The following is a 24,663-nucleotide window of genomic DNA, read 5'->3' on the forward strand; positions in this document are numbered from 1 at the left end:
TATAGCCATCAAGATCTAAGGTTTCATTTTGTTTTTTTTTTTACTAATTATAACAAGTAAGTTAATGTCTTTCCATGGAATTTACCTTTTATGAACACTGGAAATACATTAAATGTGTCAAATTCAGAAAACAATTTACGAAAATAAAATTTTAATTTGTAATTTAGTAATAAAAATAATTTCACCAAAAGGAACACATAAATTCAGGCAATGAAATTATATCTAGCTCAAACTATTCATTACAGAGTAAATCAGGAAGCAGGATACTCTTTTTTTCAAAAGTAAATAAATCACTATTAATTTCAATTTTTCATTGTACTATTATTTATTGAGCTAAAACACTAATTTGAGACCTCTAGTTAATTGTGGCAGATTGAATACACATTTACTTCTGCTCCTACTCAAAAACTCTACTAAAGTAACAGTAAAAAAATATTTTTGTTTTAAAAGACCTAACCCATAAGGAAGAAAACAATGAAAAAGGAAAGATGACATATAACATTTAGGTAGCTATTATTTAGAAAGGAGGGAAGGAGTTCAGGAACAAGCTGATTTGTGCTGAACATTAGAAAAATCTCAGGAATCTAAAACACCAGACCTCTAAAAGTGGAGTTAAAAACAGAAAGATCTGTTGAACATCTTCCTCAGATCCCCTTCCCTATTAAATCAATGGAAACATTCTCTGGAGAGGCTGAACTCATAATGGAGCAGAGAAAGAAAGGGTTGAAGGGAAGGAAAGGGGATTCAGAAAACACAGGGGTTAAAATCAAAGAGTACATACTGAAAAATAGTAAGGCAGTCCCCACCTCCTCCATCAACTAAGCTAACTGATCATATCTACAACTAGGAAAAAAATTATTTATAACCATAGAGGTGAATATCCTAAGAGCTAAACAGCTGCAATTAATAGCCTCTGGGGAATATGTGGGAAGGGAACAGTGTTATATTTTTTATTATAAGCTGTATAGAAAAAAAAACACTGGTTGCCTCTACAATATCCATTGTTTTCTTCCTTCCTTCCAACAGAATCATTGACATGTTTATATCAGGGGGAAAGATATATATTTTTTTAATTCTCTAATATTCTTTTCGGATGAGAATAGTTACTGAGTAAGGTTTAGGTCAAGATGTTTTTGGCTTAGCCCCCAAAAAACCCTGATCGGCTACTTAAAACTCAGATGTGATGGCTGGAACTCCAGCAACTATTTTGGATCACGACAAACTTGAGATAAGAAGACAAGTATGACTGATAAGAAAGAAAGAGCAAATTATGGTACAATGATGATAAAGCCACCATAACACCCCTATACTATCAATTCAAGACTTTTCACATGAGAAAAAGTCATGTTTAAGCTATTTAAAGCAGGCCTCTATTAACAGCAAAATGCAATTCCTAATATGTTAAATTTTATGTGACTTTTTAAACTAAGTATTCACAAAACATTTATAAAAATTCAAAGTAAATTTTAACGTAGTTCCAAATAGCAGGAATTGTTTAAAATGAACTTAATTCACTCCAGAAGGCTGTTCAATAAGCAGTTTGTTTGAAAACTGAATCATTTTTCCCATTAGAAATAATGTAAATTGAATTAATCCACTCCAGACCCCAAATGATTCCATATTAACCTCTCTCAAGTGCCTGTGATCATTGTTTCATGAGCACTTTCACACCTTAGCAACATCAGCACTCTCGATGGCCTTTTATGTTTTAAAAATCATCTATTTTGCCATGCATTACCTGGTGGCCAGATCAGACACATGAACACTTCTATCATACTTTGCAATTATTTCTTTTTTAAGCTCTATTATTGTTTTCACAACTTTCCTTTTCATTTTGCTGCTATCACTAATCTTGGGATCCATGGTGACTTACTACTTACTGCATGTATTTAATAATAATAAGCAGCAACAAAAACAAAAAAACATGAAAATATTCAAAGCACAATTTCCTGAAGTTTAACATAACGAGGTTTAGTGATAAACTGACTTGTATTTGCATATTCTCTCTTTTGTCACCAGAGAAATATTACTGATCATAAAGGTATCAACATGAAAGCATTGTCTATCAAGAGCCAAAGTTTTGTTTGACAACTGAAACATTTTTTCTGTGAACTTGGTCAAAAACCTACTGTTCTAGATGGGACACATACAAGAACCAAGGTTTGACTAGATGTTCAAGCATCCCTCTACCCTCTACCCATTAGAAGCAAGTACCAACTTACCCCAATTAGGACAATCAAAAATATCTCCAGATAACGCAAATGTCCCATGCAGGAAACAATCTCTGAGAAAATGTAGTTGCTATTGCATATCATTTAGTGCTTTATCAGGAGCATTTAGCTTTTCTAGTTAAATAACAGAATTTTAGAATTGTGGCATTTCTAAGTTATGGGATAACAAACTATAAGTGACCTGCAGATTAGATTAGCTCTAATGTCCCTCTTAAACCTTCAAAGGAATTCACATGAGAAATATTAATAGCCTCTATCTATTTAAGCCTATCTCCCTGCTAGGTATAGTACTAGGTATAGTACACTTCATGGTCATTCTCTCATGTTATACTCATGACATCCTCATGGGATGACTATTAACCCCATTTTAGTGAGAAACAATTGTAAAGTCTTTTAATCAACATATCACAGTGTTTCTAGAAATACTTATCATTCACTGCAGTTATTCTAGCACTGAACTAAAAAGTACCTTAACTTGCCTAGTTTACAATTTATGATCAAAACATTTCAATATATCTAGCAAAATAATAAGTTGAATTATTACAATCTTCAGGAATGAAGGAAATGTTCAAAGCAACCAATAAGTCAGGAAAATAATAATCAGACTGTTTCTTGAAATATTTTTTAATACTGTGGCCTAATGTAAGAGTACTTTTCAATTTTGTCATCCATGATTCCCTGAGTACATCCAGTAACTATTTTTTCCTTTTCACAACTTGCCATAAACAATTCATTTTATAATCATTTGAAAATGTGTTTGTAATTTTAATCTTCCTCTCAGTGGAAATGGAAGTCTGGGTTCAAATCCCAGCTGGTCCACCTACCAGAGATGAAGACAAGTAAATTTGTTCAGGCCTCATTTTCAGCTATGAAACTTGTATAACAGGACCTTTCTCAAAGCCTTAAAAGTTAGTAGGACTGCAATAACAATTAATTTCCCTTTCATACTCAAAATAAATTAAATATCAGTTAAGAGCCAATTCTATTTCAGCAAATGTTGAAAGTCCACTAATAGGAGTCAAGGAAGGATGTGACAGGGGCAGTTAGTGGACATTACACCATGTACCTATTTGGAAATCAGCACTTAAAATCTCCAGGATTCATCATCACAAAAATCAGCTTAAGACTACCGGACTATTCCCTTAGATTGAGATTTTATAATTACTGGTAGTTTCTCAAATAGAGAAGCATATCCTCAAATGCATTTAATGGATGCAAAATTTATCATTTATATTATCTATTGTCTCATTCTATTTTTCCTTGTAGCAAAAGACACAGAACCTCTCTTCAAGAACCCTCCTTTCTCCCTTCACCCACACAACTAACTGCCAAGAAATTTTTATTCAGATTTCTCTCTAAAAAGAGAAAGATAAATTGGAGCCTTTCTTTTCAGTGCACAAGACTGTGTGTATAAGTCATATATTTCATTAACTGTCACCCACCCAAGAGCGTATTATTCATTTTATGGATTACTCACAATTAAGTCATTTACTAATCAGTGCAAGTTATTTAATATTATCTTACCCTTAGTAAATATTAGGAAACCACATGTTAAAGAGAAAAAAAAAAGAAAAATCTTTGGGAATTAAATTACATAACCACTTCTTCCCTTACTGGCAACTATAACAGAACTACTATACTGTTAGAATTTATTCATCAATTCATAAAACTCAACTCAATACAGGTCATCTTTTATTCTATCTTAAAAGTTTTAATACAAAAAAGAATTTCACAAAGCTCACCTGTAGGGTGAAACCAGGACAGGAGCCCTAAGAACAGATCTATTGCTAATCTAGAATATTTTAAAATATGTAATGAGCCCAGCCAGTATAGCTCAGTGGTTGAGCATGGTCCCATGCACCAAGAGGTCGCCAGTTCGATTCCTGGTCAGGGCACATGCCCACGTTGTGGGCCAAATCCCCAGCAGGAGGCATGCAGGAAACGGCCAATAGATGTTCTCTCTCATCGATGTTTCTATCTCTCTCTCCCTCTCCCTTCCTCTCCAAAATCAATAAAGAAAAATTATTTTAAAAAATATGTAATGAGGTTTCAGGTAGAAGTTGGTAGCATAAAAGTATGTCAATATAACTTAATACATAATTTTGCAGTATAAAAGCAAGTTTGTTCAGTTCTTCCTGTTTAGTTTTATTTCCTTGTATATTTAGATGGTAGTGGAGTTTTTGAAAATAGTCAACTTCATTTGTTCTTAAAATAATTTACTGTCACAGTTCAGACACTATCTTTCATAAGCTAAATTTATTCATCTGTTCTTAAAACTGACTTCAAGGAACAGAATAAGAGTAGTTAAAGGCTCTCCCAAAATATTCTGACCCTCAAATAAAATTTCAATGCAATTTCAAGACTTAAGGGTTATTTGATCAAGTAAATTAAAGTTAAAACCAACTTGGTCATTAATGATATCAAAGGTAAAACACAAGTTAAAAAAAACAAAATGACTTTCAGCCTACGAATACATATATTAAAAATCAAGTATTACCTAATGTTCAGAAGTTTAAAATTCCTGTAGATACTTTCTACCAATAATATGGTTTATAGATGTAAAACATGGTTAGAAGTACTGTAAAGACACCGAACCTCTAAATCCAGTGACTGACAATACCAAAATAAATATATAAATAAACAAAAATGTATTTTCAATAGTCACTAAATAGAGAGCAATACCAAAGAAAAAATACATGCCGCCCTGGCCTGTTTGGTTCAGCGGTTAGAGCGTCCGCCTGAGGTCCAAAGAAACCTGGGTTCGGTTCCTGCTAAGGGCATGTACCTCGGGTTGCAGTTTGTCCCCGGCCCCGGTTGGGTCATGCAGGAGGTGGCCACCTGATGTGTCCCTTTCACATCAATGTTTCTCTCTCTCCCCCTCTCTCTCCCTCCCATTCTATCTCACAAAAAATGGAAAAATATCCTTTGGTGAGGATAAAAAAAAAACAAAGGAAAGAAAAAATACATGCCTTTTATACCAAGACAATTTCCACCTTCAAGCCAATTTATTTATGGTAGCAAGGAATGAAAAAAAAAATCAAAAGACAGTTTAAAGTATTAAAAATTTACCTAAAAATTTCAACTCCATCCTTTTCCTTTCAATTTTTGGGAGGGCGTAAAAATCAAATTTCATCAAATATGATGCTTCCTTCCTGTTAACTTTATTTCCTACTTGTTAACAGAATGAAATAGCTAGCTTTCATTAATATGTAAAGGATCCAAACCCTTCACATATTCACTCATTTAATTCCTAGCCCTATTTGACAGAAGAAAAAACTAAGGGACAGAGAGGTTAAATAAGTTGCCCAAGGTAACAACTAGGAAGTGGTGGAACCAAGATTTGAACTCTATACATCCAAGATAATACACAAATTTTTGAGAGTAAAACTTTTTTCCAAAACAGGTTGCAAAACAAGATTGTTGTGAATGAAGCAACATGTTTATAAGTATATGTAGATGTGAATGCAGATTACACAACTCTTACCCCTAGACAAATACTTTGGTGCTATATTTGATTATGGTCAAATGCTTTCAACTACCTCAAATCGTAGTGACAGTGGACCAAGTAAATAATTTGCTGTCACTGTTCGGTCGAGGAAAAGATGTAAGAAATGAAAGATGACAATTACATTATCTCAACCCCACCTCCCCAAAAAGTAATTTAATCACCGCTGTCAGCGCCTAAATCAACAGATTTGACCCAGTGGGGTCTCGTGAGGGGATGACAGGAGACCCTAGGAGAGGGGGAGGGGTGAAGATGACAGGAGAGGGAGAGGTAGAGACAAGGCATGCCTCTGATCTCCGAAAAAAGGGAGACCATGGGGGACAAGGAGCGTAGAAAGGAAGGCAGGAAATGTTGCTCGAGATTCCAAATGAAGTGAGAAGGAACGGGGTAGCAAACAAGAAGGCGGGACCCTCGGGCAGAAAGGGGTCTGTTTGGGGAAGGGGAGGCATGTCAGTACCACAGAGCTTTCCTGCCAGCTGACCCTCCTTTCCAGCCCCGCTACCCGCGACAAACTCCCACTTTCTCAGCAACCCTAAACCCACGGGTCATCCCCGTTCCGCTCCCCCGCCCCCCACCCCAAGCCGGATAGGTGGAGGGGGAGCTTCACCCTCACTCTCCTTGTTGGGCTGGTGGAGTGAGCTCTGGACACAGCCCTGATTCGAGGACGAGAAGGCCAGGAGACGCAGGGAGGCCCACAACCCGGGTGACAAGTCCGAGCGGCCGACAGGCGCCTCACCTGACAGAAGCGTCGGCAGTAATCCCGACTGCTGATCCCGACGACGCCGCCACCGCAGCTGCTGCCGCCAGTGCCGTCGTTGCGGCCGCCCGCAACTCTAAGCCCCACAGGGCCCGGCGGGGACTCCACAATGGCCACGAGCTCTTCTCCGAGGCGTTCGGCCTCTTGGTCGCTCTCTTCTTCCGCCATGAGGCTCTCGCAGCCCAGCGCGTACCAGCCCCTGCGCCGCCGCCGCCGTAGCAGCCTCGGCTAACCTCCTCCTCCTCTAGTTCCCTCCCCCTTCTCCCTGCCCCAGGCCGACAGGGGCCTCTCGTCTGGCTCTACTTCCGGCTCCGCCCACCCACGCCCCCAGCTTTCATTGGAGAAACCTAACCGCCAATCATGAACATTCCCGCCTTCCCACTACCATTGGTCAAGTCAGCCGTCTGTTCGATAAACCCGCTGTCAATTGGTCACTGCTGCTCGGCGGTTGCTGGGAACCGCCTACGAGCTTTGCCAAGGCGGTGCAGGAGGACGGGGCGCGGTGGGGGACACGGCGGCCGCCGCGGGGCTCGACCGGGCAACGGCGGCGGCGCAGCGACGACGAGTCCTGCTCCTCCCTCACCCCCTTGCTCCTTTTTCTCTTCCTCCTCCTTTCCTTTACGGCCGGGTCTCGTCCACTTCCTCTAGGGGCCGCCCGGATCCTACGGTAACGAGAAGCTAGGGAGGCCGAGGGTGGGCCCGGCCGTTGGTGCAGGCTTTGGGCCCGGGGCCTTCCTTCCAGAAGCGGGAGCCGGGGGCGGAGCCGGGGCGTCGTTGTTGGCGGGAGGAAGAGGGAGGAGACGGGAAGCCTGACAGCGGCCGCCCCGTCAGGCGCCTACCGCCTCCACCCCTGAGACTGCCGCCAACTCGGCTGTAGAGTTGCCGGGCCCACGGCCGGCAGCTGGGACTCGGCCTTGCCCTGCTAGTGGGGCCGGGGTGGTGGGGCGTCGCCTTGCTAGGGTTGGCGCGGGAGCAGGAAGTCCAGGCTGCGAGAACGTCCCGCGCCCCGCCTTTCCCTCGGTCTCGGAAACCCACGGGCCTGGGGCGCGCGAGGAGGTGCAAAAACGGGGCGGACAACTGTAATGGGAGTGGGTTCAGGAGTGTTGGGGTAAACGTTGGGATCTGGATTTGTGGTGTCGAGTTTCCTAAAGGGAGCGGTTTTAAAGACACTGCATGGTGGCAGTTGTTGATGTTCTTGTTCACATTTTCATCCTTTTTCTCCCTACCCCCTTTTTTCTTTCCATTTGTTTTCGTGTCTTACAGTAAAGGCATGACTTCCCAGCACCGCAGGGAAAACAGGATGCAAGCCCAGAAACTACTTTCCCACCACCACTTGTTGAAAAACTGATTTGAAAGCGTCTCCGGTGTGAACAAACGGGAGTGCCCGGATTTTATGCATGTCTGGTTTTGCGCTGGGGACCCTCTACTGCTAAGGATCAAGACGGAAAAAACTGGAAATTAATCCGGTAAACACTTAAACTTGAAAACTGATTACTTTTATTTTGCTCTAGTAAGTGATTTGCTGCTTCTCTTTTGTTGGCTAATTCCTGGTGTTTTTAACTTCCGCGTTTAAAATATCTTTATCTTGTTTTGAAAACACTTTTGTTCTTGGGGTCTGTAAACGCAGCATCCTCTGTTGGGTAGATAATTTGCCTCTGCAGTAACACAGACAGACTTTTGAAGGTTACAGGACATAGGAATGTATAGGACTTGAACATTATCACGAGCAGTTGAGCATTTTTTGCCTCAGAGAATAAAGAACATGTTTTTTAAAGATTGAAATTCAACTATTTAAAGACAGAAAACTTTTCACTTAAAAAGATTTAGGCATTACTGGGCACAATTATGTAATGTTTATAACTAGTTTAGAGCCATTAATAATTGGGACTGATTTGCTATAGGAATATAAAATCATTAACTCAAAGTACAGACATATAATGTTAATTTGTTGTTTATTAGGCAGGACTCATATCTGCCTTATTTGCCATTGTAAACCTATGGTCAAGCACAATATTTGGTACATGAAAGCCATATATTAAACACTTTTTAATAGAAAAAAAATGAATTAAGCTTATTAAAACCTAAATTTTATTATACCTTCCAGAACTTCAGTGAAATAGTAAGTCGTTCTCTCGGTTTATGTCCATAGGTGTCTAATACATTGACAATTTAAAGTTCTTTTGAGAGAGACTTCATATTTCTCAGCCATGAACTCACTAGTATGGATTAGCACCATTGTTTCTGATTACACTTACAAAGCATAATTCTTCAGAGCACACAAAGAATTTGTCTCTATCATATTTATACAGAATGGAATTCCATCTTGAATTTTATCAAGTTCACAGTAATTTCTTATCTCTAGGTTAATGTAAGCTTAACCCAAAGACATGACCCCATGGAACAAATGGTCGCCTCAACATTTGTTCAATATCTCAAGTTTTCATTGCCCATGGTTTTGGCAATGATCATACAAGTTATTAGGATAAATTTAGAAATTATTACGCTGCTTCTGAGTTAAATATTTGGAAAAATAGTGAAGGTAATCATTTATTCCATCAACAAATTGTGCTTGAACATCTATCATATACTAGGCACTATGTTAATAAGTTTAGATTTGTTCTAACTTACTTGTTAATGAAATAAATATTAACAAGTGTAAATATTAGTCTTTAATGAAAAAAAGGAAAAAAGTATTAGAAAAAACACTATATCTTGATCACCACCTTTTGGAAAACTTAGTAGAGTTTTATATATGCATTAAAAAATGACTTACTTTGCCCTGGCCGGTTTGGCTCAGCGGTTAGCCTGCGGTCCAGAGAGACCCAGGTTCGGTTTCCGCTAAGGGCACGTACCTCGGTTGCAGTTTGTCCCCGGCCCTGGTTGGGTCGTGCAGGTGGCAGCCACTCGATGTGTCCCTTTCACATCAATGTTTCTCTCTCTCTTCCTCTCTCTCCCTCCCACTCTATCTGAACAAAAAATGGAAAAAATATCCTCGGGTGAGGATAAAAAAAAAAATGACTGACTTTGAGTTCTGTTTTTGGCTTTAAAATTTAATAATACTGTTTTTGAGGTTAATTGTGTTTGGTCTACTTTCGTGGTTTTTACTTTTTTTCTCTGAGCAGTTGTGGAAATTGTATTTATTTTCATATAGAATTATGCCAGTTTAGCTATCCACCGGTTTGAACAAATTTTGGTTGTGTTCCTAAAATTAGTTGCCCCAGAAGTGTGAAGGAAAAGAAGCTCTTTTAAACTTGAATGCATATCTAAATGGGATGAAATTAATATAATACCTTAAACTGTGATTAGGTTTTTCTAAAAGATAGTGACATCTAAGATAAGTGCATTTCTTTTTTTCATAGTTCTAATGTATTTGAATTTCATCAAATTCAAGGAATGGATGTAGTTGTTACTAGTAATGGATACACAGTCTACTAATTTAAATTTTCTGAAATCTTTAATTTTAAAAATATTTGTAGTTTTATTGTTAATTACCTCCTGAAGGAACTGTTGTTATAACAACTTGTCTTGTCTCTTGTCTTGAAAGAACTTTATTTAAAGTCACGATGGAAAGATTTGTAGTGACAGCACCACCTGCTCGAAACCGGTCTAAGACTGCTTTGTACGTGACTCCCCTGGATCGAGTCACTGAGTTTGGAGGTGAGCTGCATGAAGATGGAGGAAAACTCTTCTGCACTTCTTGCAATGTGGTTCTGAATCATGTTCGCAAGTCTGCCATTAGTGACCACCTCAAGTCAAAGACTCATACCAAGAGGAAGGCAGAATTTGAAGAGCAGAATGTGAGAAAGAAGCAAAGGCCCCTAACTGCATCCCTTCAGTGCAACAGTACTGCACAAACAGAGAAAGTCAGTGTTATCCAGGACTTTGTGAAAATGTGCCTGGAAGCCAACATCCCACTTGAGAAGGCTGATCACCCAGCTGTCCGTGCTTTCCTGTCTCGCCATGTGAAGAATGGAGGCTCCATACCTAAGTCAGACCAGCTGAGGAGAGCATATCTGCCTGATGGGTATGAGAATGAGAATCAGCTCCTCAACTCACAAGATTGTTGACCAGGAGGTTACCACCATTGTGATCAAGATAAATAATGTGGAGTGTTAGAGTTATGTATTGATTGTATGGTTCATTTTTATATTTATTTCATTTAAAATCATGTGATGCAGAATAGTTTTTCAATGTGTATATAGTTGCAGGCAAAAACAAAAACATAAACCTCACTGTAAAACTTACTGTTAATTTTAGTTACCAATGGTGTAAAACAAAACTTAGGGTTTAGAGTGTGCTAGAATACCTTAAACCTGATGGTTATCTTTAAAATTGAAGGTTTTTCTCCTGAAATGTTTGTGCATGGAAGAACTGCCCTGCTTTTTACCTTATTGCCATGTATGATTATTCCTTGTGAGAGTACTTAATTACTTGGATTGAAGACTAGACTAGGAAATTGAAGCTGCTGCCAGGCAACACCACTCGGTAACTTAAAGGAATTCTTTCTGATTAGAGGATCCTCCTCAAAATGGAAGTGATGGTGGTAAATTGTTCTTGTATATTCAGATCCCTAACAGAAAATGACTGTTTATTTCAAACTATGCTTTACTTGTATATGATGTAGTTAACTGTCCTTCAGTTCCTCACTTTCTTTTTCCCCCTTTATAAAAGCTTCTTGTTATATTTAGTAGCAGCTTCAAGTGACCAAAAGACTAAAATCTTTTAATGTCAGTGCCAAAAGCCATAGGGAATTTTGCAGTGACACAGTTTTAGTCTCTTACCGTAAACACACATTTTTGAACCATAGCTTTCATTTCAAGCATCATCTTGTCTGTAAGCTTTTTTTTAAATGTCTTCATATTAAAATACTTCAGGATTGTCATTTTAATTTAAACAGGTAGACACTTTATTACTGAGTTTTCTGTTTTTATAGAAAATTAGTGATTTTTTTTTGGCTGACAGATCAGAAAATAAGAAATTACTTTCTATACATTTAATTTTCCATATGGTTTTATAAGAGTATAGTTAGGATAAGTAGACTAGAAACAAGATTACTTTCACTTTTATGTGCTTTGCCTCTGATAGTACAAAGTTTTTAAATGGATGGTAAACAGTTGTCTAAAAATACTGGCAAGATTTTTGCAGTGGAGATCTGGCAATATCCTGTATGAATGGGTGAGGAAATAATCAGTACTGTTAGAGGTCAACCATGTTCAGGAAATGACCTCTGTCTGAACCTCACTATCCTTTAAGGTTATCAGAGACCCAGATTATATTTTTAAAAAATTAAACAGCTGAAAACTTGGAGTAGAGCTTTAAAAATAATTTTAAATTCTTTGAAAGCATTTAAATGAAAATACTTATAAAATATATTTCTGTTACAGAGCACTGACAAATTATGCCCTATGTTACAACGGGAGTTATCTTTTAATGTTATTTTACTACAGATCTTCATTTAAAAAAGAAAAGCCAAAGTGAATAAGAACAAGGTTAGATTTTATATTTTTCAGGAATAGCTTTCAATGCCTAAGTTTCTTTTACAGACTTAATATCCTAGTTCAGGTTGTCAAAGTGTCCATCTGATGATATATTTGATGTTGGTTTGGGGGTTGGGAGGATAATTTTAAAGAAGCCTGCCATCAAAAAAAAATCACTTATCAAAATTTCAACTACGAATTTCCTCATGTTCAGTTATATTAAAGTAGCACAATAAATGCCTAGAGTAGTGCTCTCATCAATAAAGCACATACATGAGGAGACCAGCAGCAAAACATAACCAAAGTGTACTTTGCTTTTACTTCCTCTGGTAAAGAATTTGCAGGCAACCATGTTTAATTTCAATTATCTATGATGGTAGAAAGTCTAAGAAGCTGGGAAAATAACTGTCTTACAGCACTATTTTCAGAAGACAAAAATAAGGTTAGATATGCAATCATTCTAATATTCAAAATTCCATTTGATTCAGACTGCTCCCTATTTGGATATTAATTTGTACTGACAGCAAACCTTTAGTGGCAGAACAACTTTGAGTAGTCCTAAGCCATAAACTGGATGACGTTCCACTGGAAAAACACCAATAATTCACATTTGAGTTTCTAGTATTTATTACAGATTTGATCATCATTTAGGTCTCATATATCTTAATGTATTTCACCAGACTCCAAAGTATTCCCACATATACAATATGTGGGAGCATAATCCATCCAGCTAGGATTATATCTTCCTAAGAAGCGTTTTTCATCTTGTGGAGGTTTGATGTGTTTATTTGACTATAAAACTTTTCGTTCCCTGAATCTGGTTAACTTTGTCTCATAGTTGAATAGATAAAGCAGAATGATTGTTTTAGCCTACTCAGACATACAAATCTGTGAAACCATGGTATATGTTAGATAACAAATGAGAATATCTAAGGGGCATATACTGCTGTGGAGGTGTAGTGGACATGTGTACAGAAGCTTTCAGTCTTAACTATATAGTGTTAGTGTGATGCTATCCTATTTGGGAAAATAGCGTTTTCTATTTTATAAGTTGTATACATAAACATAAGATTTGTAATGTTTCATTTATAAACTGCCTTCAACACCATGCTTACCTGTTAATAGTGTTTTCTTGAAGTATAGTAGTGTGTCTTCCAGTATTTCACTTTATGCTTACAGTAAATAGTTCCTAGCTAGTTGAATGTTAAATTCCTTGTTGGTTTCTTTTGATTCTTTGGGGCATATAGCAACATTGAAGAACATTGTAATGATTTCTTACAGGGTGAAAATTGAGAATGATTGTGTATGAGAGCCTAAATACTTATTTTAGTCATTATCATTTTGGGGTTAGACTTTCTTTTTTAAACAAATGCTACTTCCAGTTAATGCATTTGGCCCTACTGAATCTTCAGGGACCAGAAAACTTTGAAGAAAAAGTTCTGCATCTAGGAATTGTAACCAATTAAGCATTGGTTTGGGATTGTTCTGAAGTATTTATTACTTAAAACCTATTGTAAGTAACAGCTGGCAAGATCTCTAAGCAGAAAGTTCCATGTTAAAACTTTTGCCTGAAAGAATTTGTATGTGAATGTTAATGGAAAATACATTTAAACAAAATAAATTTAAGGTGGCCCATAATGAAAGCCACAGAAAATTCCTTTGGTGCTTAGTCTTTGTAAGGGCTCTCCGTGGTTTGACTTGCCCCAACTGCTTTTAAATGAGTACATATCACCTCTATTAAATAGAAGATGTGTTCTCTAATTTCATTGAAAATCTTAGCCTAAAATAAATTGCTTTAGTATCTGTTCAGCACTGATTAAAATGTGAAGAGTAAAGTGGCTATCTTAAACTTTGGTTTATCTGAATCCATACTATCATAGACTTCTGAGGTCTTACCTAGTGGTATTCCACTTGTATCCAGAATACTGTATTCATTAAAATTTTACTATGTTCATTTTTGTATTCCCGTGCTTATTTTATTTTTGCTTATGCATGTATTAGTACAAATGTCCCTTTTAAAGTTTTGTCTTTTAGAAATAAATTTCAAAGAGAATTTTGTTTCAGAAGTTTTGAAAACACATTTTGTTTTGTAAGTGAATAACATAATTCCAAAAGATCAACAGAATTTTACTAATTGAGTTTTATTTTTCTGTTACATATCTGTAGAATTATTTGTCCTTATGCCTAATATAATAGCATGTATTCTGTCAAGTCAGAATCACATCATAGATATAGTCCTTTTCTCCAAATATATGGGTAATATTTAAATAAGCTTAATCAATGCATTTAAATGGAAACATTTTAATTTTCTATTTTTAGAAGCACCAATTATCAAAGATGGACTTAATTTGCATCTCATGTTGTATTGAGTATTTGAAAGATTTGTTATGTCCTTATTTGATACTGGATGCAGAAACAAACAAATCAGAGTTGAAAATTGCCTTTTAGTAGTGTTACATAGTTTTAAGGACTATTCACTTGTATTTGTATAATTCTATATACTTCCATTTGAAAAAAGTTAAGAAATTTATAAAGTAATTAACGTATTTTTCCTGGAATCAAAATTGTAGAAAGGGCCTTAAGTATTATCAGCCAATACTTCTGCTTGCAGTTTAATATCTCCAAACCATCAGAAACCTGTCTTCATTTTTCCTAAAGAATCTCATGATAATCTTTATTAAATGTAAACCAACTGAATGTATGTGCCTTTAGGTTTCATAACAGTTCCTTTTTTTTTCTGTGTAAATTGACTTGTATTATACACCTGCAATATGGTATGTCATGGTGCAAAGATGCTCCCAGAATCAGACAAGTTAACCTAGCCCTGTAAAATCTAAAAACTGAAAAATGGAATAGAACTAACTTATGACAAGATACAATTGATATGTATGGCATGACTTTTCTCCAATGTTACATGATTTTAATTTTTTTATATGCATATTTAGAGTGAATGCTTCTTAGCTCTCATTTAAATGTTGGAATCAGATAATTTAAAAGCCCATGTCTTGGAGTTCTTGGTTAAATTTCAATAATATGCAATCAACTAGTATTTATTGAAACCCTATCATACTACTATAGCCAGTGGGGACACATCAGAGAAAATAAATAATCCCTTTAATTCTAATGATGATTCATTATGATAATATGTAGGGAGGGGTACACATTGTTTTTTTTCTAAGCAACTCCTTAAACATTCCCATGAGACTAGTTATCAGCCAAATAGTTATCACTGGTTTCATCTTGCTTCTCAGTCTTATTTTGTAAAAAAAAACAAAAAAAAAAAAACATTAAAATTGAAAATTTGCAGATTAAACTATCTACATATTTTTTGAAAATCTGTAGTCTATGTAATCTATAAAATACTAATTTCCAGATTAAAGTCTATTAAGCAATGGAATTGATCTATTAAATGCCTGTAAAACAAGAACCACATATTTTTAATTCAATACACATGGTAAATCGAGTTTTACTGAATATTGTCTAGTACCTAATCATACATTAACTAATGATTATCATAATCCAGCCTTCTGAGCTGTTAATACATTTAACTGACAGACTCTCCGAACTTTTCTGTTTGTTTAAGCATAGAAGGAAATATAAAACAATGTAATGGAAAACTTGTTTTTATGTGCCTTTTTCCTCTGAATTTTTTCTTAGCATGCTCATGTAGTACTTATTCAATAGCAATAATTTTATGCATCATTCTTAATCTAGCAAATTCAACTTTTTTTTTTTTTTTTTTGGTACGTGCCCCTAGCAGGAACTGAACCCAGGACTCTCTGGTCCGCAGGCCAACGTTCCAACCACTGAGCCAAACTGGCCAGGGCTAGCAAATTCAACTTTTATGAATATATTCTATAGAATAAAATCGCCAATATGTAAATATATATGTAAAAGGAAGATTATTGTAATACTGTAATATTAAATGTTATGAATGTCCAGCTAAAGGAGAATTATCCAAAATTATGACACATCCATATTATGAAGCCTATGAGTCAGAAAAGATTTGTTTTAAATATTACATAGTGTACCCTGGCCAGGTGGCTCATTTGGTTGGAGCATTATCCTGTGTACCAAAAGGCTGCATTCTCAATTCCCAGTCAGGGCACATACCTAGATTGCAGGTTCTATCCCCATTTGGGGAGCATAAGAGAGGCAATAGATTGTATCTCTCTCACATTGTTCACTCACTCTCTCCCTCTAAAAATCTAAAAATAAAAACATATCCTGGGGCTATGGTGAGGATAAAAACAACAAACAAAAAACCCCACCAAAAAACGATTTTCTCACTTTTGAGAAAAAAGAATGCTATATAATTACACTACATTTGTATGAAGTAATCAACACACACTGTATGTTAAGATATACTGCCCTGGCTGGTGAGGCTCAGTTGGCTGGATGTCGTCCTGTGCACTGAAGGGTTGAGTTGCCTGTTGGATTCCCGATCAGGACACATACCTGGGTTGCTGGCTTGATCTCAGGGGCGTGCAGGAGGCAGCTAATCAATGTTTTGCTCTCATATCGATGTTTGTTCCCCCCACCCTCTCTCTCTCTCTCTCTCTGTAAAAATCAGTGAAAAAAATCTTTAAATAAATAAGATTACTGACAGTGGTGATACTGACCGGGGCAGAGGAGAATATTAGCCTTTTTTAAAAATTTTTTTGTTTAAATTGATTTTTGACAAACAAAGGGAGAGGGAGAGAGAAACATTGATGAGAGAATCAATCAGCTGCCTCCTATGCTCCCCCTAGTGGGGATCGAGCCTGAAACCCAGGCTTGTTCCCTGACTGGGAATGGAACTAGTGACCTCTTGGTGCATGGGACAATGCTCAAACCTCTGATCCACACCAGCCAGGCTATTAGCCTTTTTTTTAAATGCACCCCTATACATTAACTAATTTACAAGAAGCATGTTATCTTTGTCACATACATAAATATGAAGTAGCCTTTTATTGAAACCTGCTTGTGCAATAGTTATTTTCAAATTGTAAAAAACAGCAATATCACAGAATTCATCTACCTTATTAATGAGAATATTAAAGAATTTTAATTGCTGAACAAATATCTCTAAATGCATCTTTTTTAATTCTTTAAAATTTACTTTTACTTTTATAAAATGTAGTTTCACATTTACAAAGCTGTCATCTTTCCCAAGTTATTCAGTACTAAGTATGTAATGGGGAGTCAACTGCAAAGCTATTACTTTAATATCCTTATACTTCTCTTTCTTTTTTTTTTTTTTCTTTTAATCCTCACCTGAGGATATTTTTTTGTTTATCTTCAGATAGAGTGGGAGAGAGAGAAAGGGAGAGAGAGAGAAACATCAACTTGAGAGGGACACATGGACTGGCTGCCTCCCGCTGAACCCCACCCAGGGCCAGGGACAAACCACAACCAGGTACCTGCCCTTAGCCGCAATTGAACCCAAGACTCATTGGTACATGGGCCGATGCCCTATTGCTGAGCCAAACCTGCTAGGGCCCTTGTACTTTTCTTCTATAAACTGCCTAATTATTTTAGTTGCTCACAGTAATTGTACACATTCCTCTCCTGTGCTTTAATAATGCTTATAACAGACACAAATTTAATCACTGCTAAAACCCTGTAGACACGTTTCGAAATCTGTCAGTTAATGGGAATACAATGAATATCATAAATATCAAGTAGTTCTTTATAACTTATAAATTCTATATGATACTTTAATTTCCTTTTTTCAGAAAACCAGCATTAGATCAGAATTGGAACTCCACATCTGGTAGTTATTTGTTATCTAAAACTGCTTTGCTCTTCATGAAGATTGCTATTTTGGAACTTACAGTCTTCTGAATACTCTTTTTCTCCTGGGACATGGCCTGGCATCTTCTGGCTTACTGACACAACAATAATTTCTTTACTACTCAGTGTATTAGTAATAGAGCAATCAAGTTGCAGTCTTTCTCCATATCCATCTTTCTTTCCTGACTGATTTCCTTTTTTCCCCACAAATGCTTTTTCATCTCTTCCCCTCTTCTAATTTCAGTGCTGCACCTAGGCTAAAAGAGAATAGAATAGTATTAATTCACTAAGGGATCACATTTTTTTTTTTTTAATCCTCATCTGAGGGTATTTTTTAAATTGATTTTAGAAAAGAAGAGAAAGAGAGAGAGAGAGAAATATTGATCAAGAACCTGAAACGTTTTAGTGCATGGAACAATGCTCCAACAACCTGAGCCACCCAGCCACAGCGACAGCATAACAGTTTTAAGTAGCAAATTCATGTCTATAATCCATGTAGTTATTAATCCACATTTTTGGACATTCCCCCAAAAATGGAGATTTTTGTAATTCAAGCTGCAAATATTGCCAGAAAGCTGCATCTAGTATCTTAACCAAGTTATCCATGCACATGACTCCAAATTCTCATTTCTACAAAAACAGCTTTTACAATAAAATTGTTTGCCACTGCAATTAACTGCAATTAATCTTAAACTCACTAAGTTGTCTTTTACTGTGTCTGCCACACTGATTTATGATTGTTAACTGGTATAGACAACAATGTTAATAGTATACATATCGGATTGACTTAAGTATATAGAGAGAATCAATATATTACATTTAAGAAGGAAATATTTAAACATATGTTTTCAAATTATATTCAGCATATTTTGAAATTTTATCTGCTCCTGTATTTTTAAATGTATTTTTGTAAAAATAATATGTTGCACTAGTTTTCAGTCAGATAATGCTAAATGGTTTATTTATAATCAGTAATCTCTGCCTCACCCTCTCACCCTTTCCTATTCTTTAGTTTTTCCTTCACCTACTTTAAACCCTTTAACCTGTTTGCTTCTACTTTTGTTTCTAAATAATTTGCTTATACACTTTTGACATCAATATTAGATATGATGCTTAAAAATGAAGAGTTTGTTCTTTTCCGCTACCATTATTTCACTTTTTCTCACCATAGAACTTTTATGTAGTAAAAATAAATAGAAAAAGTTTTCATTTTCATGACCAGATAAATGATTGTTCACCACTGAACTAAATAGTGTACCTTGATTATTTCCTTTCTCATAATTTTTTTTCTGTAAGTTTTATCCTTTTTAATTACTTTATCAATTTTAACTTGCTTGTTTTTTTTTTCAAATGCACCAAGAGGTATGGCAAATATCTATGTATCTGTATATGGCAGATAACTTTCAAATGCTTAAATATGTCAAACTATCAATATAATTTTCCCAGAGACCTTTTTTCTCAGCCTTCTTTCATCCTGCTTAAATCTGAACTGGTTTTTCTCTAGGTCCAAAACTGTGGTCATCCTCAGATGTCCCTTTGCTTTGCAGCTTTTCTGCCCAGATCTTTCCTTTCCTGTATTCCATGATCTATACTTTGCTTAATCCATTCCTTGGCTTAAACACATCCTCCAAAAGCTTCCTAAGAAAGAATATATGGAAGGTTTTATTTTCTTGGTATCTTGTTTGACTGAAAAATAAATTCATTATTCCTTCACAATTCATTAAAACTTTGGCTAAGGAGGTTGTAAATAATTTTCTTTGATAGTTTGAAGACATTGCTTCATTATCTTTCAGTAACTAGTAGTTTTATTAAGACATCTGGAGCTTTTAAAAATCTTGTTCCTCTGTTTATAAGGTAGTTTAATATTATTTTTATATTGTATTTATAATATACTGCCAGAAAAGCAGCAAAGACATTCCAGGGTGACCACTGTTTTTGGACCTAAAGAATAACAAGTTTAGATTGGATCAAGAAGAGGCTGGGAAGGAAGTTCTCCGGGGAAATAAATGGAATACATATTACTTTGTATTATATTTACATTATTTCTCTGACAGACTACTCTTCTCCGTTTAGTCTATCCTGCTTTTGATTTCTAAGACCTCTTCATTATTTTCTGAACATTTCCTTTTCGTAGCATCCCATTTTAGGTTTATGAGTGCAGTATTTTCTTTTCTCTGTGACTATTAATTATCATTTTTAGAAAGCTTTCTTTTGCTCTGCATTGTGTCTGTTGCCATTAGGCCCCTCCACTTCTGATTCCTTGCTTCAGTTTCTCTCTTCCCTGGGAAACATTATTTAAGTGCCTAGTGGTTCTTGGATTCTCCAACCAACTGAGTTACACCAGCCAGGGCAGTTGATGTATTTTTATTTTAGTAAAGCGTTATGGGAGAAGGGAGATAAAAACATGCTAATTAACTATGTTTATCTTTTTTAGCCAGAAATCCTTTACTTCTGGTCACAATATGTTACACTTGCACCTCAAAGCCAGAGTGAATAGATAGGACAGGCCAAACATGTGTATTTACTTCCCTTCATGCCTCAAATTTCTTAAAATTAGAAGCCATTTATAATGGCATTATAAAATAAGAAATGTTTCGCCCTGGCTGATTTGCCTCAGCGGTTGGAGCATTGGCCTGCGGTCCAGAGAGACCCGGGTTTGGATCCCGCTAAGGGTTTGTACCTTGGTTGCGGTTTGTCCCCGGCCCCGGGTGTGGGAGGCAGCCACTTGATGTGTCCCTTTCACATTGATGTTTCTCTCTCTCTCTTTAACTCTCTCTCCTTCTCACTCTACCTAAACAAAAATGGAAAAATGTCCTCGGGTGAAGATTAGAAAAAAAAGGAAATGTTTTCATGAATAGATAAGATATCTTAAACAACTTTTGGATATTGGAAAGATTAATTGCATTGGACAACTAATTGTGTGGATTATGGAAAGTATATTGTATTAGATTGATCAAGAAGTGAGAGACTGAGAAAAACTGAGGCCCAGATGCTTTGAAGAAAACCACATCCTGAATAAAACCACTTTCTCATGTAGAGCAAATCCAGAACAGTAGCAAGCTCCAAGTGAACAGATATGAAGAACAGGAGTGTTGTCTCTGAAGAATCATCAATGTAAATAATAATAAGGCTAGCCAGGTCCTTGCAAGGCTGGGGCTAGGTTCTCCAGAAGGTGGTATATAGTCTGAATCAGCGTCCAATATACATAACCAGTATAAGAATTAAGTGGTAAAAATAGCAGTGGTACCACTAACTGTTTTCCCTAGTGACCCACTAGCAAGATTTTTGCTTCTTTTTCCCCAACTTTATATTCTGTGGGCCGGTCTTAGTCCAAAAAGAAGAAATGCTTCCACTATGAGATACAACCATGAATTTTCCATTGACCTGGAAGTTAAGGCTACTACCCAACCACTTTGGACTCCCAATGCTTCCAAATCAAGAGAAAAAGAAGGGAGTTACTCTGTTGGCTGGGGTGATTAATTCTGACTACCAAGTAAAAAGTGACTACTTACTTTACAGTGGACGTAAGAAAAGTGTGTGTGGAATATAGAGATCCTTTGGGGTATTGCTTAATATCACCATACCCTGTGTTTAAAGTCAATGGGAAACTACAACTTGATCCAGGCAGGCCCAGACCCTTTGGAAATGAAGTTTGGGTCACCACACCAAATAGGGAACCATGATCAACTGAGGTGCTTGCTGAAGGCTAAGAGAGCACAGAGTTGTAGGAGGAGGTACTTATAAATACCAGCCATGAGCACATGACCAATTACAGACACGAAGACAGTAACTGTCTTGAGTCGTTTCCACTTTATTTTGTTATGAATACATTTGTATGTTTATATATCTATATATTGTTATTTCTATTTTTGTCTTCATTCTTATTCTATTCCTTTATCATGTAACATAAGAAGACTGGCTTTATATTATAGTATTTAAATACTGTTAATTTTACATCATAATAAGTGACAGGATATCAAGGAGAGGAATAAACCTCACTCAAGGACTTTATCTCCTCTTCTAGGGACAGGGTTAGTACATTTCTGTTGTACACAGGATAGTTGTATCATATTAGGTGGAATTATGACCTTAATTTTGTCTTTATTTAAAATTAAGCATGGGTTAATGAGATGTATATGGGTGTCAAGTTGACAAAAGGGGATTTGTGATGGTCAGTTTTATACGTCAACTTAACTGGGCCACAGAATACCCAGATATTTAGTCAATATTATTCTGGATGTGACTGTGAGGTTTTGTTTTGTTTTGTTTTTTGTTTATTTTTTTTGAGGAGATTAACTTTTGAGTTAGTAGATGGAATGAAACAAATTGCTCTCCCATCCAATCAGTTGAAGGCCTGAATAACACAAAAAGACTAACAACTCCTGAAGTGAGAAAAAATGTCCTCGCGCCTGACTGCCTTGAGCTGGGACAGCAGTTTGCCCTGGGTCTCAAGCCTGCCAATATTTAGATTGGAACTAGAACATTGGCTGTCTTGGGTCTCCAGTTTGCTGACTGCAGTTCTTGGCACTTGTCAGCCACCATAACTGTGTAAGCCAATTCCTTATAATAAATCTCTTCACATTTATATATGTAATATATATTAGTAAAATGTGTGTGTATATATATGTGTATAGATATATACACACATAGATATCTCCATCCTACTGGTTCTCTTTCTCTGCAGAACTCTGACTAATCACCCAAGTAAAAGTCTTCCTTCTTCTGGCAGCTAAGGGAGAATGCTCTAGTCCTTCACCACATGTGCTTGCAGGTATTGCCTCACTTATATAGCTCCACTCAAGGGAGAAGAGAGTGAGAAAACAGACCCACACAGCCACAAACAGAACCCAGGAAATCCACCTGTATCAGTTTCCTAGGGCTGCTATAATAGAGTCTCACAAAACAACAGAAATGTATTCTCTCACAGTTCTGGAAGCTACACATTTGAAATCCAGCTTGTCTGCCAAGCCCAAATCCTGAAACCTGTAGGGGAGAAGCAGTCCCCCTCTTCAGCTTGCAGGCAATCTTGGAACTGCAGCGGCAGCATTTCCATCTCTGCCCCCACTGTCCCGTCTGGCACTCTCCCCATGTGCCCATATCCAAGTTTCGCTCTTATACGAACACCAGTCATATTGGACTTGATTCCATCTGCAAAGATTCTATTTCCAAATAAAGTCACATTCATAGGTACTGGGGTTAGGACTTCAACACATCTCTTTGGAGGACAACATTTAACCCATAATCTCACCTTAAGTCATCAACTAGTGTATTAATCAAAAAGTTTACCAAGTATTTGACAAAACCAAAGATTGACTAAGATGACCAATCTGAGGAGCCAAAAGAGAACATTTTAAAAATGAATTAAATTAACTATCTTTTGAAGGTATATCATACAAGAGAATACTGTAACCATAAAACAAGTACAGGCTGCAACAAAATGGTTGCAATCAGAGAAAAACAATTTCCACAAATTAGCCCTGGCCGGTTTGGCTCAGCGGTTGGAGCTTCAGCCTGCGGTCCGGAGAGACCCAGGTTCGGTTCCCGCTGGGGGTGCGTGCCTTGGTAGGGGTTTGTCCCGGCCCTGGTTGTTCGTGCGGGTGGCAGCCACTCAGTGTGTCCCTTTCGTGTCGATGTTTCTCTCTCTCTCCCTCCCACTCTATCTAAACAAGGAATGGAAGGGTGTCCTCAGGTGAGGATAAAAAAAAACAAAAAACAATTCCCACAAATTAAAAATAGTAAAATTTAATAAATGGAAGTCAATACTAAATGATTGATTTAGAAGATAAAGTTATAGAACACTTCACAATCATAGAGCAAAAGACAGAGATCGTTTACTCTGAGGGAATAAAGAGACATAGAGAAGTATTTCAGCATATATGTTGTCTATCAAAAGTTCCAGGAACACAGAAAAAGAGAAAACAAAGGGGAAAAGTAATCAAACATATAACTGAAGAATATTTTTCCTAATGCTTAAAACCACAAATGTGATTTATAAGAGTGATCTGCAAAAATGAATAAACAGAAACCTCACTTAAAGTAAAGTTGGGAGGCCGGAAGGGGAAGCTCTCACACTCTACATAGACTCCCCGCCCCCACCCAGCCTATAGCTCTCTCAACTTCCTCTTCTCTATAAAAGAGGGACTTGCGCATGTAGTTCAGCATTACACAGGATGCCTTGAATTGCAATTCTTTGTTTACAAATATATAAACCCATTTTGCTCCAGAAATATCTGGCTGTCTATTTGCTTCAGGTCAATAGCTCAAAATATTTAGACAATAAACATCTTTGCCTTAGGCCATTATTTGTGAAATTTCAGAACTCTTAGGACTCAGAAAAATTGCTCAAAGCTTCCCAAAAGGAAGAAATGCTATCCATACAGTAACTGATGCACTGCAAACTCTAGGGGGCACCACACACATGACATTCCCTTGAACTGTATCCCAAAGTCAGAAATGCCTCCAGGAACTGGGTAGTGTTTTAATGCTGAATGGCTATTAGAAGTCAATTCTGTGGTATAATAAGAAATATGTTTGGTCTTTATCCATGTTTCATAGCACAAAGCTCCTAAAACCCTTGCAATTTCCCAAGTAACAGGAGTGTCTTTTGTTATTCATGACAAGCCCTTTTGAAAATTGCTAATGAGGCAACTTAGGGTGGGGCTCCTTGATAGCCTTATGATGGGGCTGATCACTGGAAAGATGGTGATTAAAAAGTAGAAGAAACGTTCAGCCCCACCCACGAACCCCTGGGAAGGGGAATGAGGGTGCTACAGATTAAGCTCTATGAAAACTCTTTAACAAGGAGACCTGATGATCATCCAGATTTATGAAGGCATACACATGCCAGGAAGGTGACACACCCCAGTTCCTTGGGGACAGAAGCTCCTGCCCCTGGGACCTTCCAGACCTCACGTATAT

General features: G+C 37.0%; 2 protein-coding genes across 6 annotated transcripts in view; one reads left to right on the forward strand and one right to left on the reverse strand.

Annotated features, from left to right (window-relative positions):
* The window catches only part of ZNF654 (zinc finger protein 654), an 85,326-nt gene extending 78,612 nt beyond the window's left edge, over positions 1-6,714 (reverse strand). For all 3 annotated transcript variants that reach the window (XM_036243841.1, XM_036243840.1, XM_036243839.1), the window contains exon 1: positions 6,473-6,714. In XM_036243841.1, coding sequence (XP_036099734.1) covers positions 6,473-6,661 — 189 coding nt within the window. In that variant the 5' untranslated portion in view covers positions 6,662-6,714. The remainder of the gene's footprint in view (positions 1-6,472) is intronic.
* A 309-nt stretch (positions 6,715-7,023) lies between these two features.
* CGGBP1 (CGG triplet repeat binding protein 1) lies at positions 7,024-13,959 on the forward strand. Of its 3 annotated transcripts, none has more exons than XM_036243847.1 (3): positions 7,024-7,160; positions 7,757-7,959; positions 10,038-10,604. In XM_036243847.1, the coding sequence occupies exon 3, from the start codon at positions 10,057-10,059 to the stop codon at positions 10,558-10,560; it is 504 nt and encodes a 167-aa protein (XP_036099740.1). In that variant the 5' UTR covers positions 7,024-7,160; positions 7,757-7,959; positions 10,038-10,056; the 3' UTR covers positions 10,561-10,604. The 3 variants fall into 3 exon arrangements, with proteins under 3 accessions (XP_036099740.1, XP_036099741.1, XP_036099742.1); XM_036243848.1 differs by lacking the exon at positions 7,024-7,160 and adding an exon at positions 7,219-7,549; XM_036243849.1 differs by lacking the exon at positions 7,024-7,160 and having other exon boundaries at positions 7,851-7,959; positions 10,038-13,959.
* The last annotated feature ends 10,704 nt before the right edge of the window (positions 13,960-24,663 follow it).

This window comes from Molossus molossus, unplaced genomic scaffold, assembly GCF_014108415.1.
Source record: "Molossus molossus isolate mMolMol1 unplaced genomic scaffold, mMolMol1.p scaffold_m16_p_5, whole genome shotgun sequence".
Taxonomy (NCBI): Eukaryota; Metazoa; Chordata; class Mammalia; order Chiroptera; family Molossidae; genus Molossus; species Molossus molossus.

Coding starts and splice junctions, on each gene's coding strand:
- CGGBP1 (XM_036243847.1), top strand. CDS start 10,057: ATGGAAAGATTTGTAGTGACAGCACCACCTGCTCGAAACCGGTCTAAG.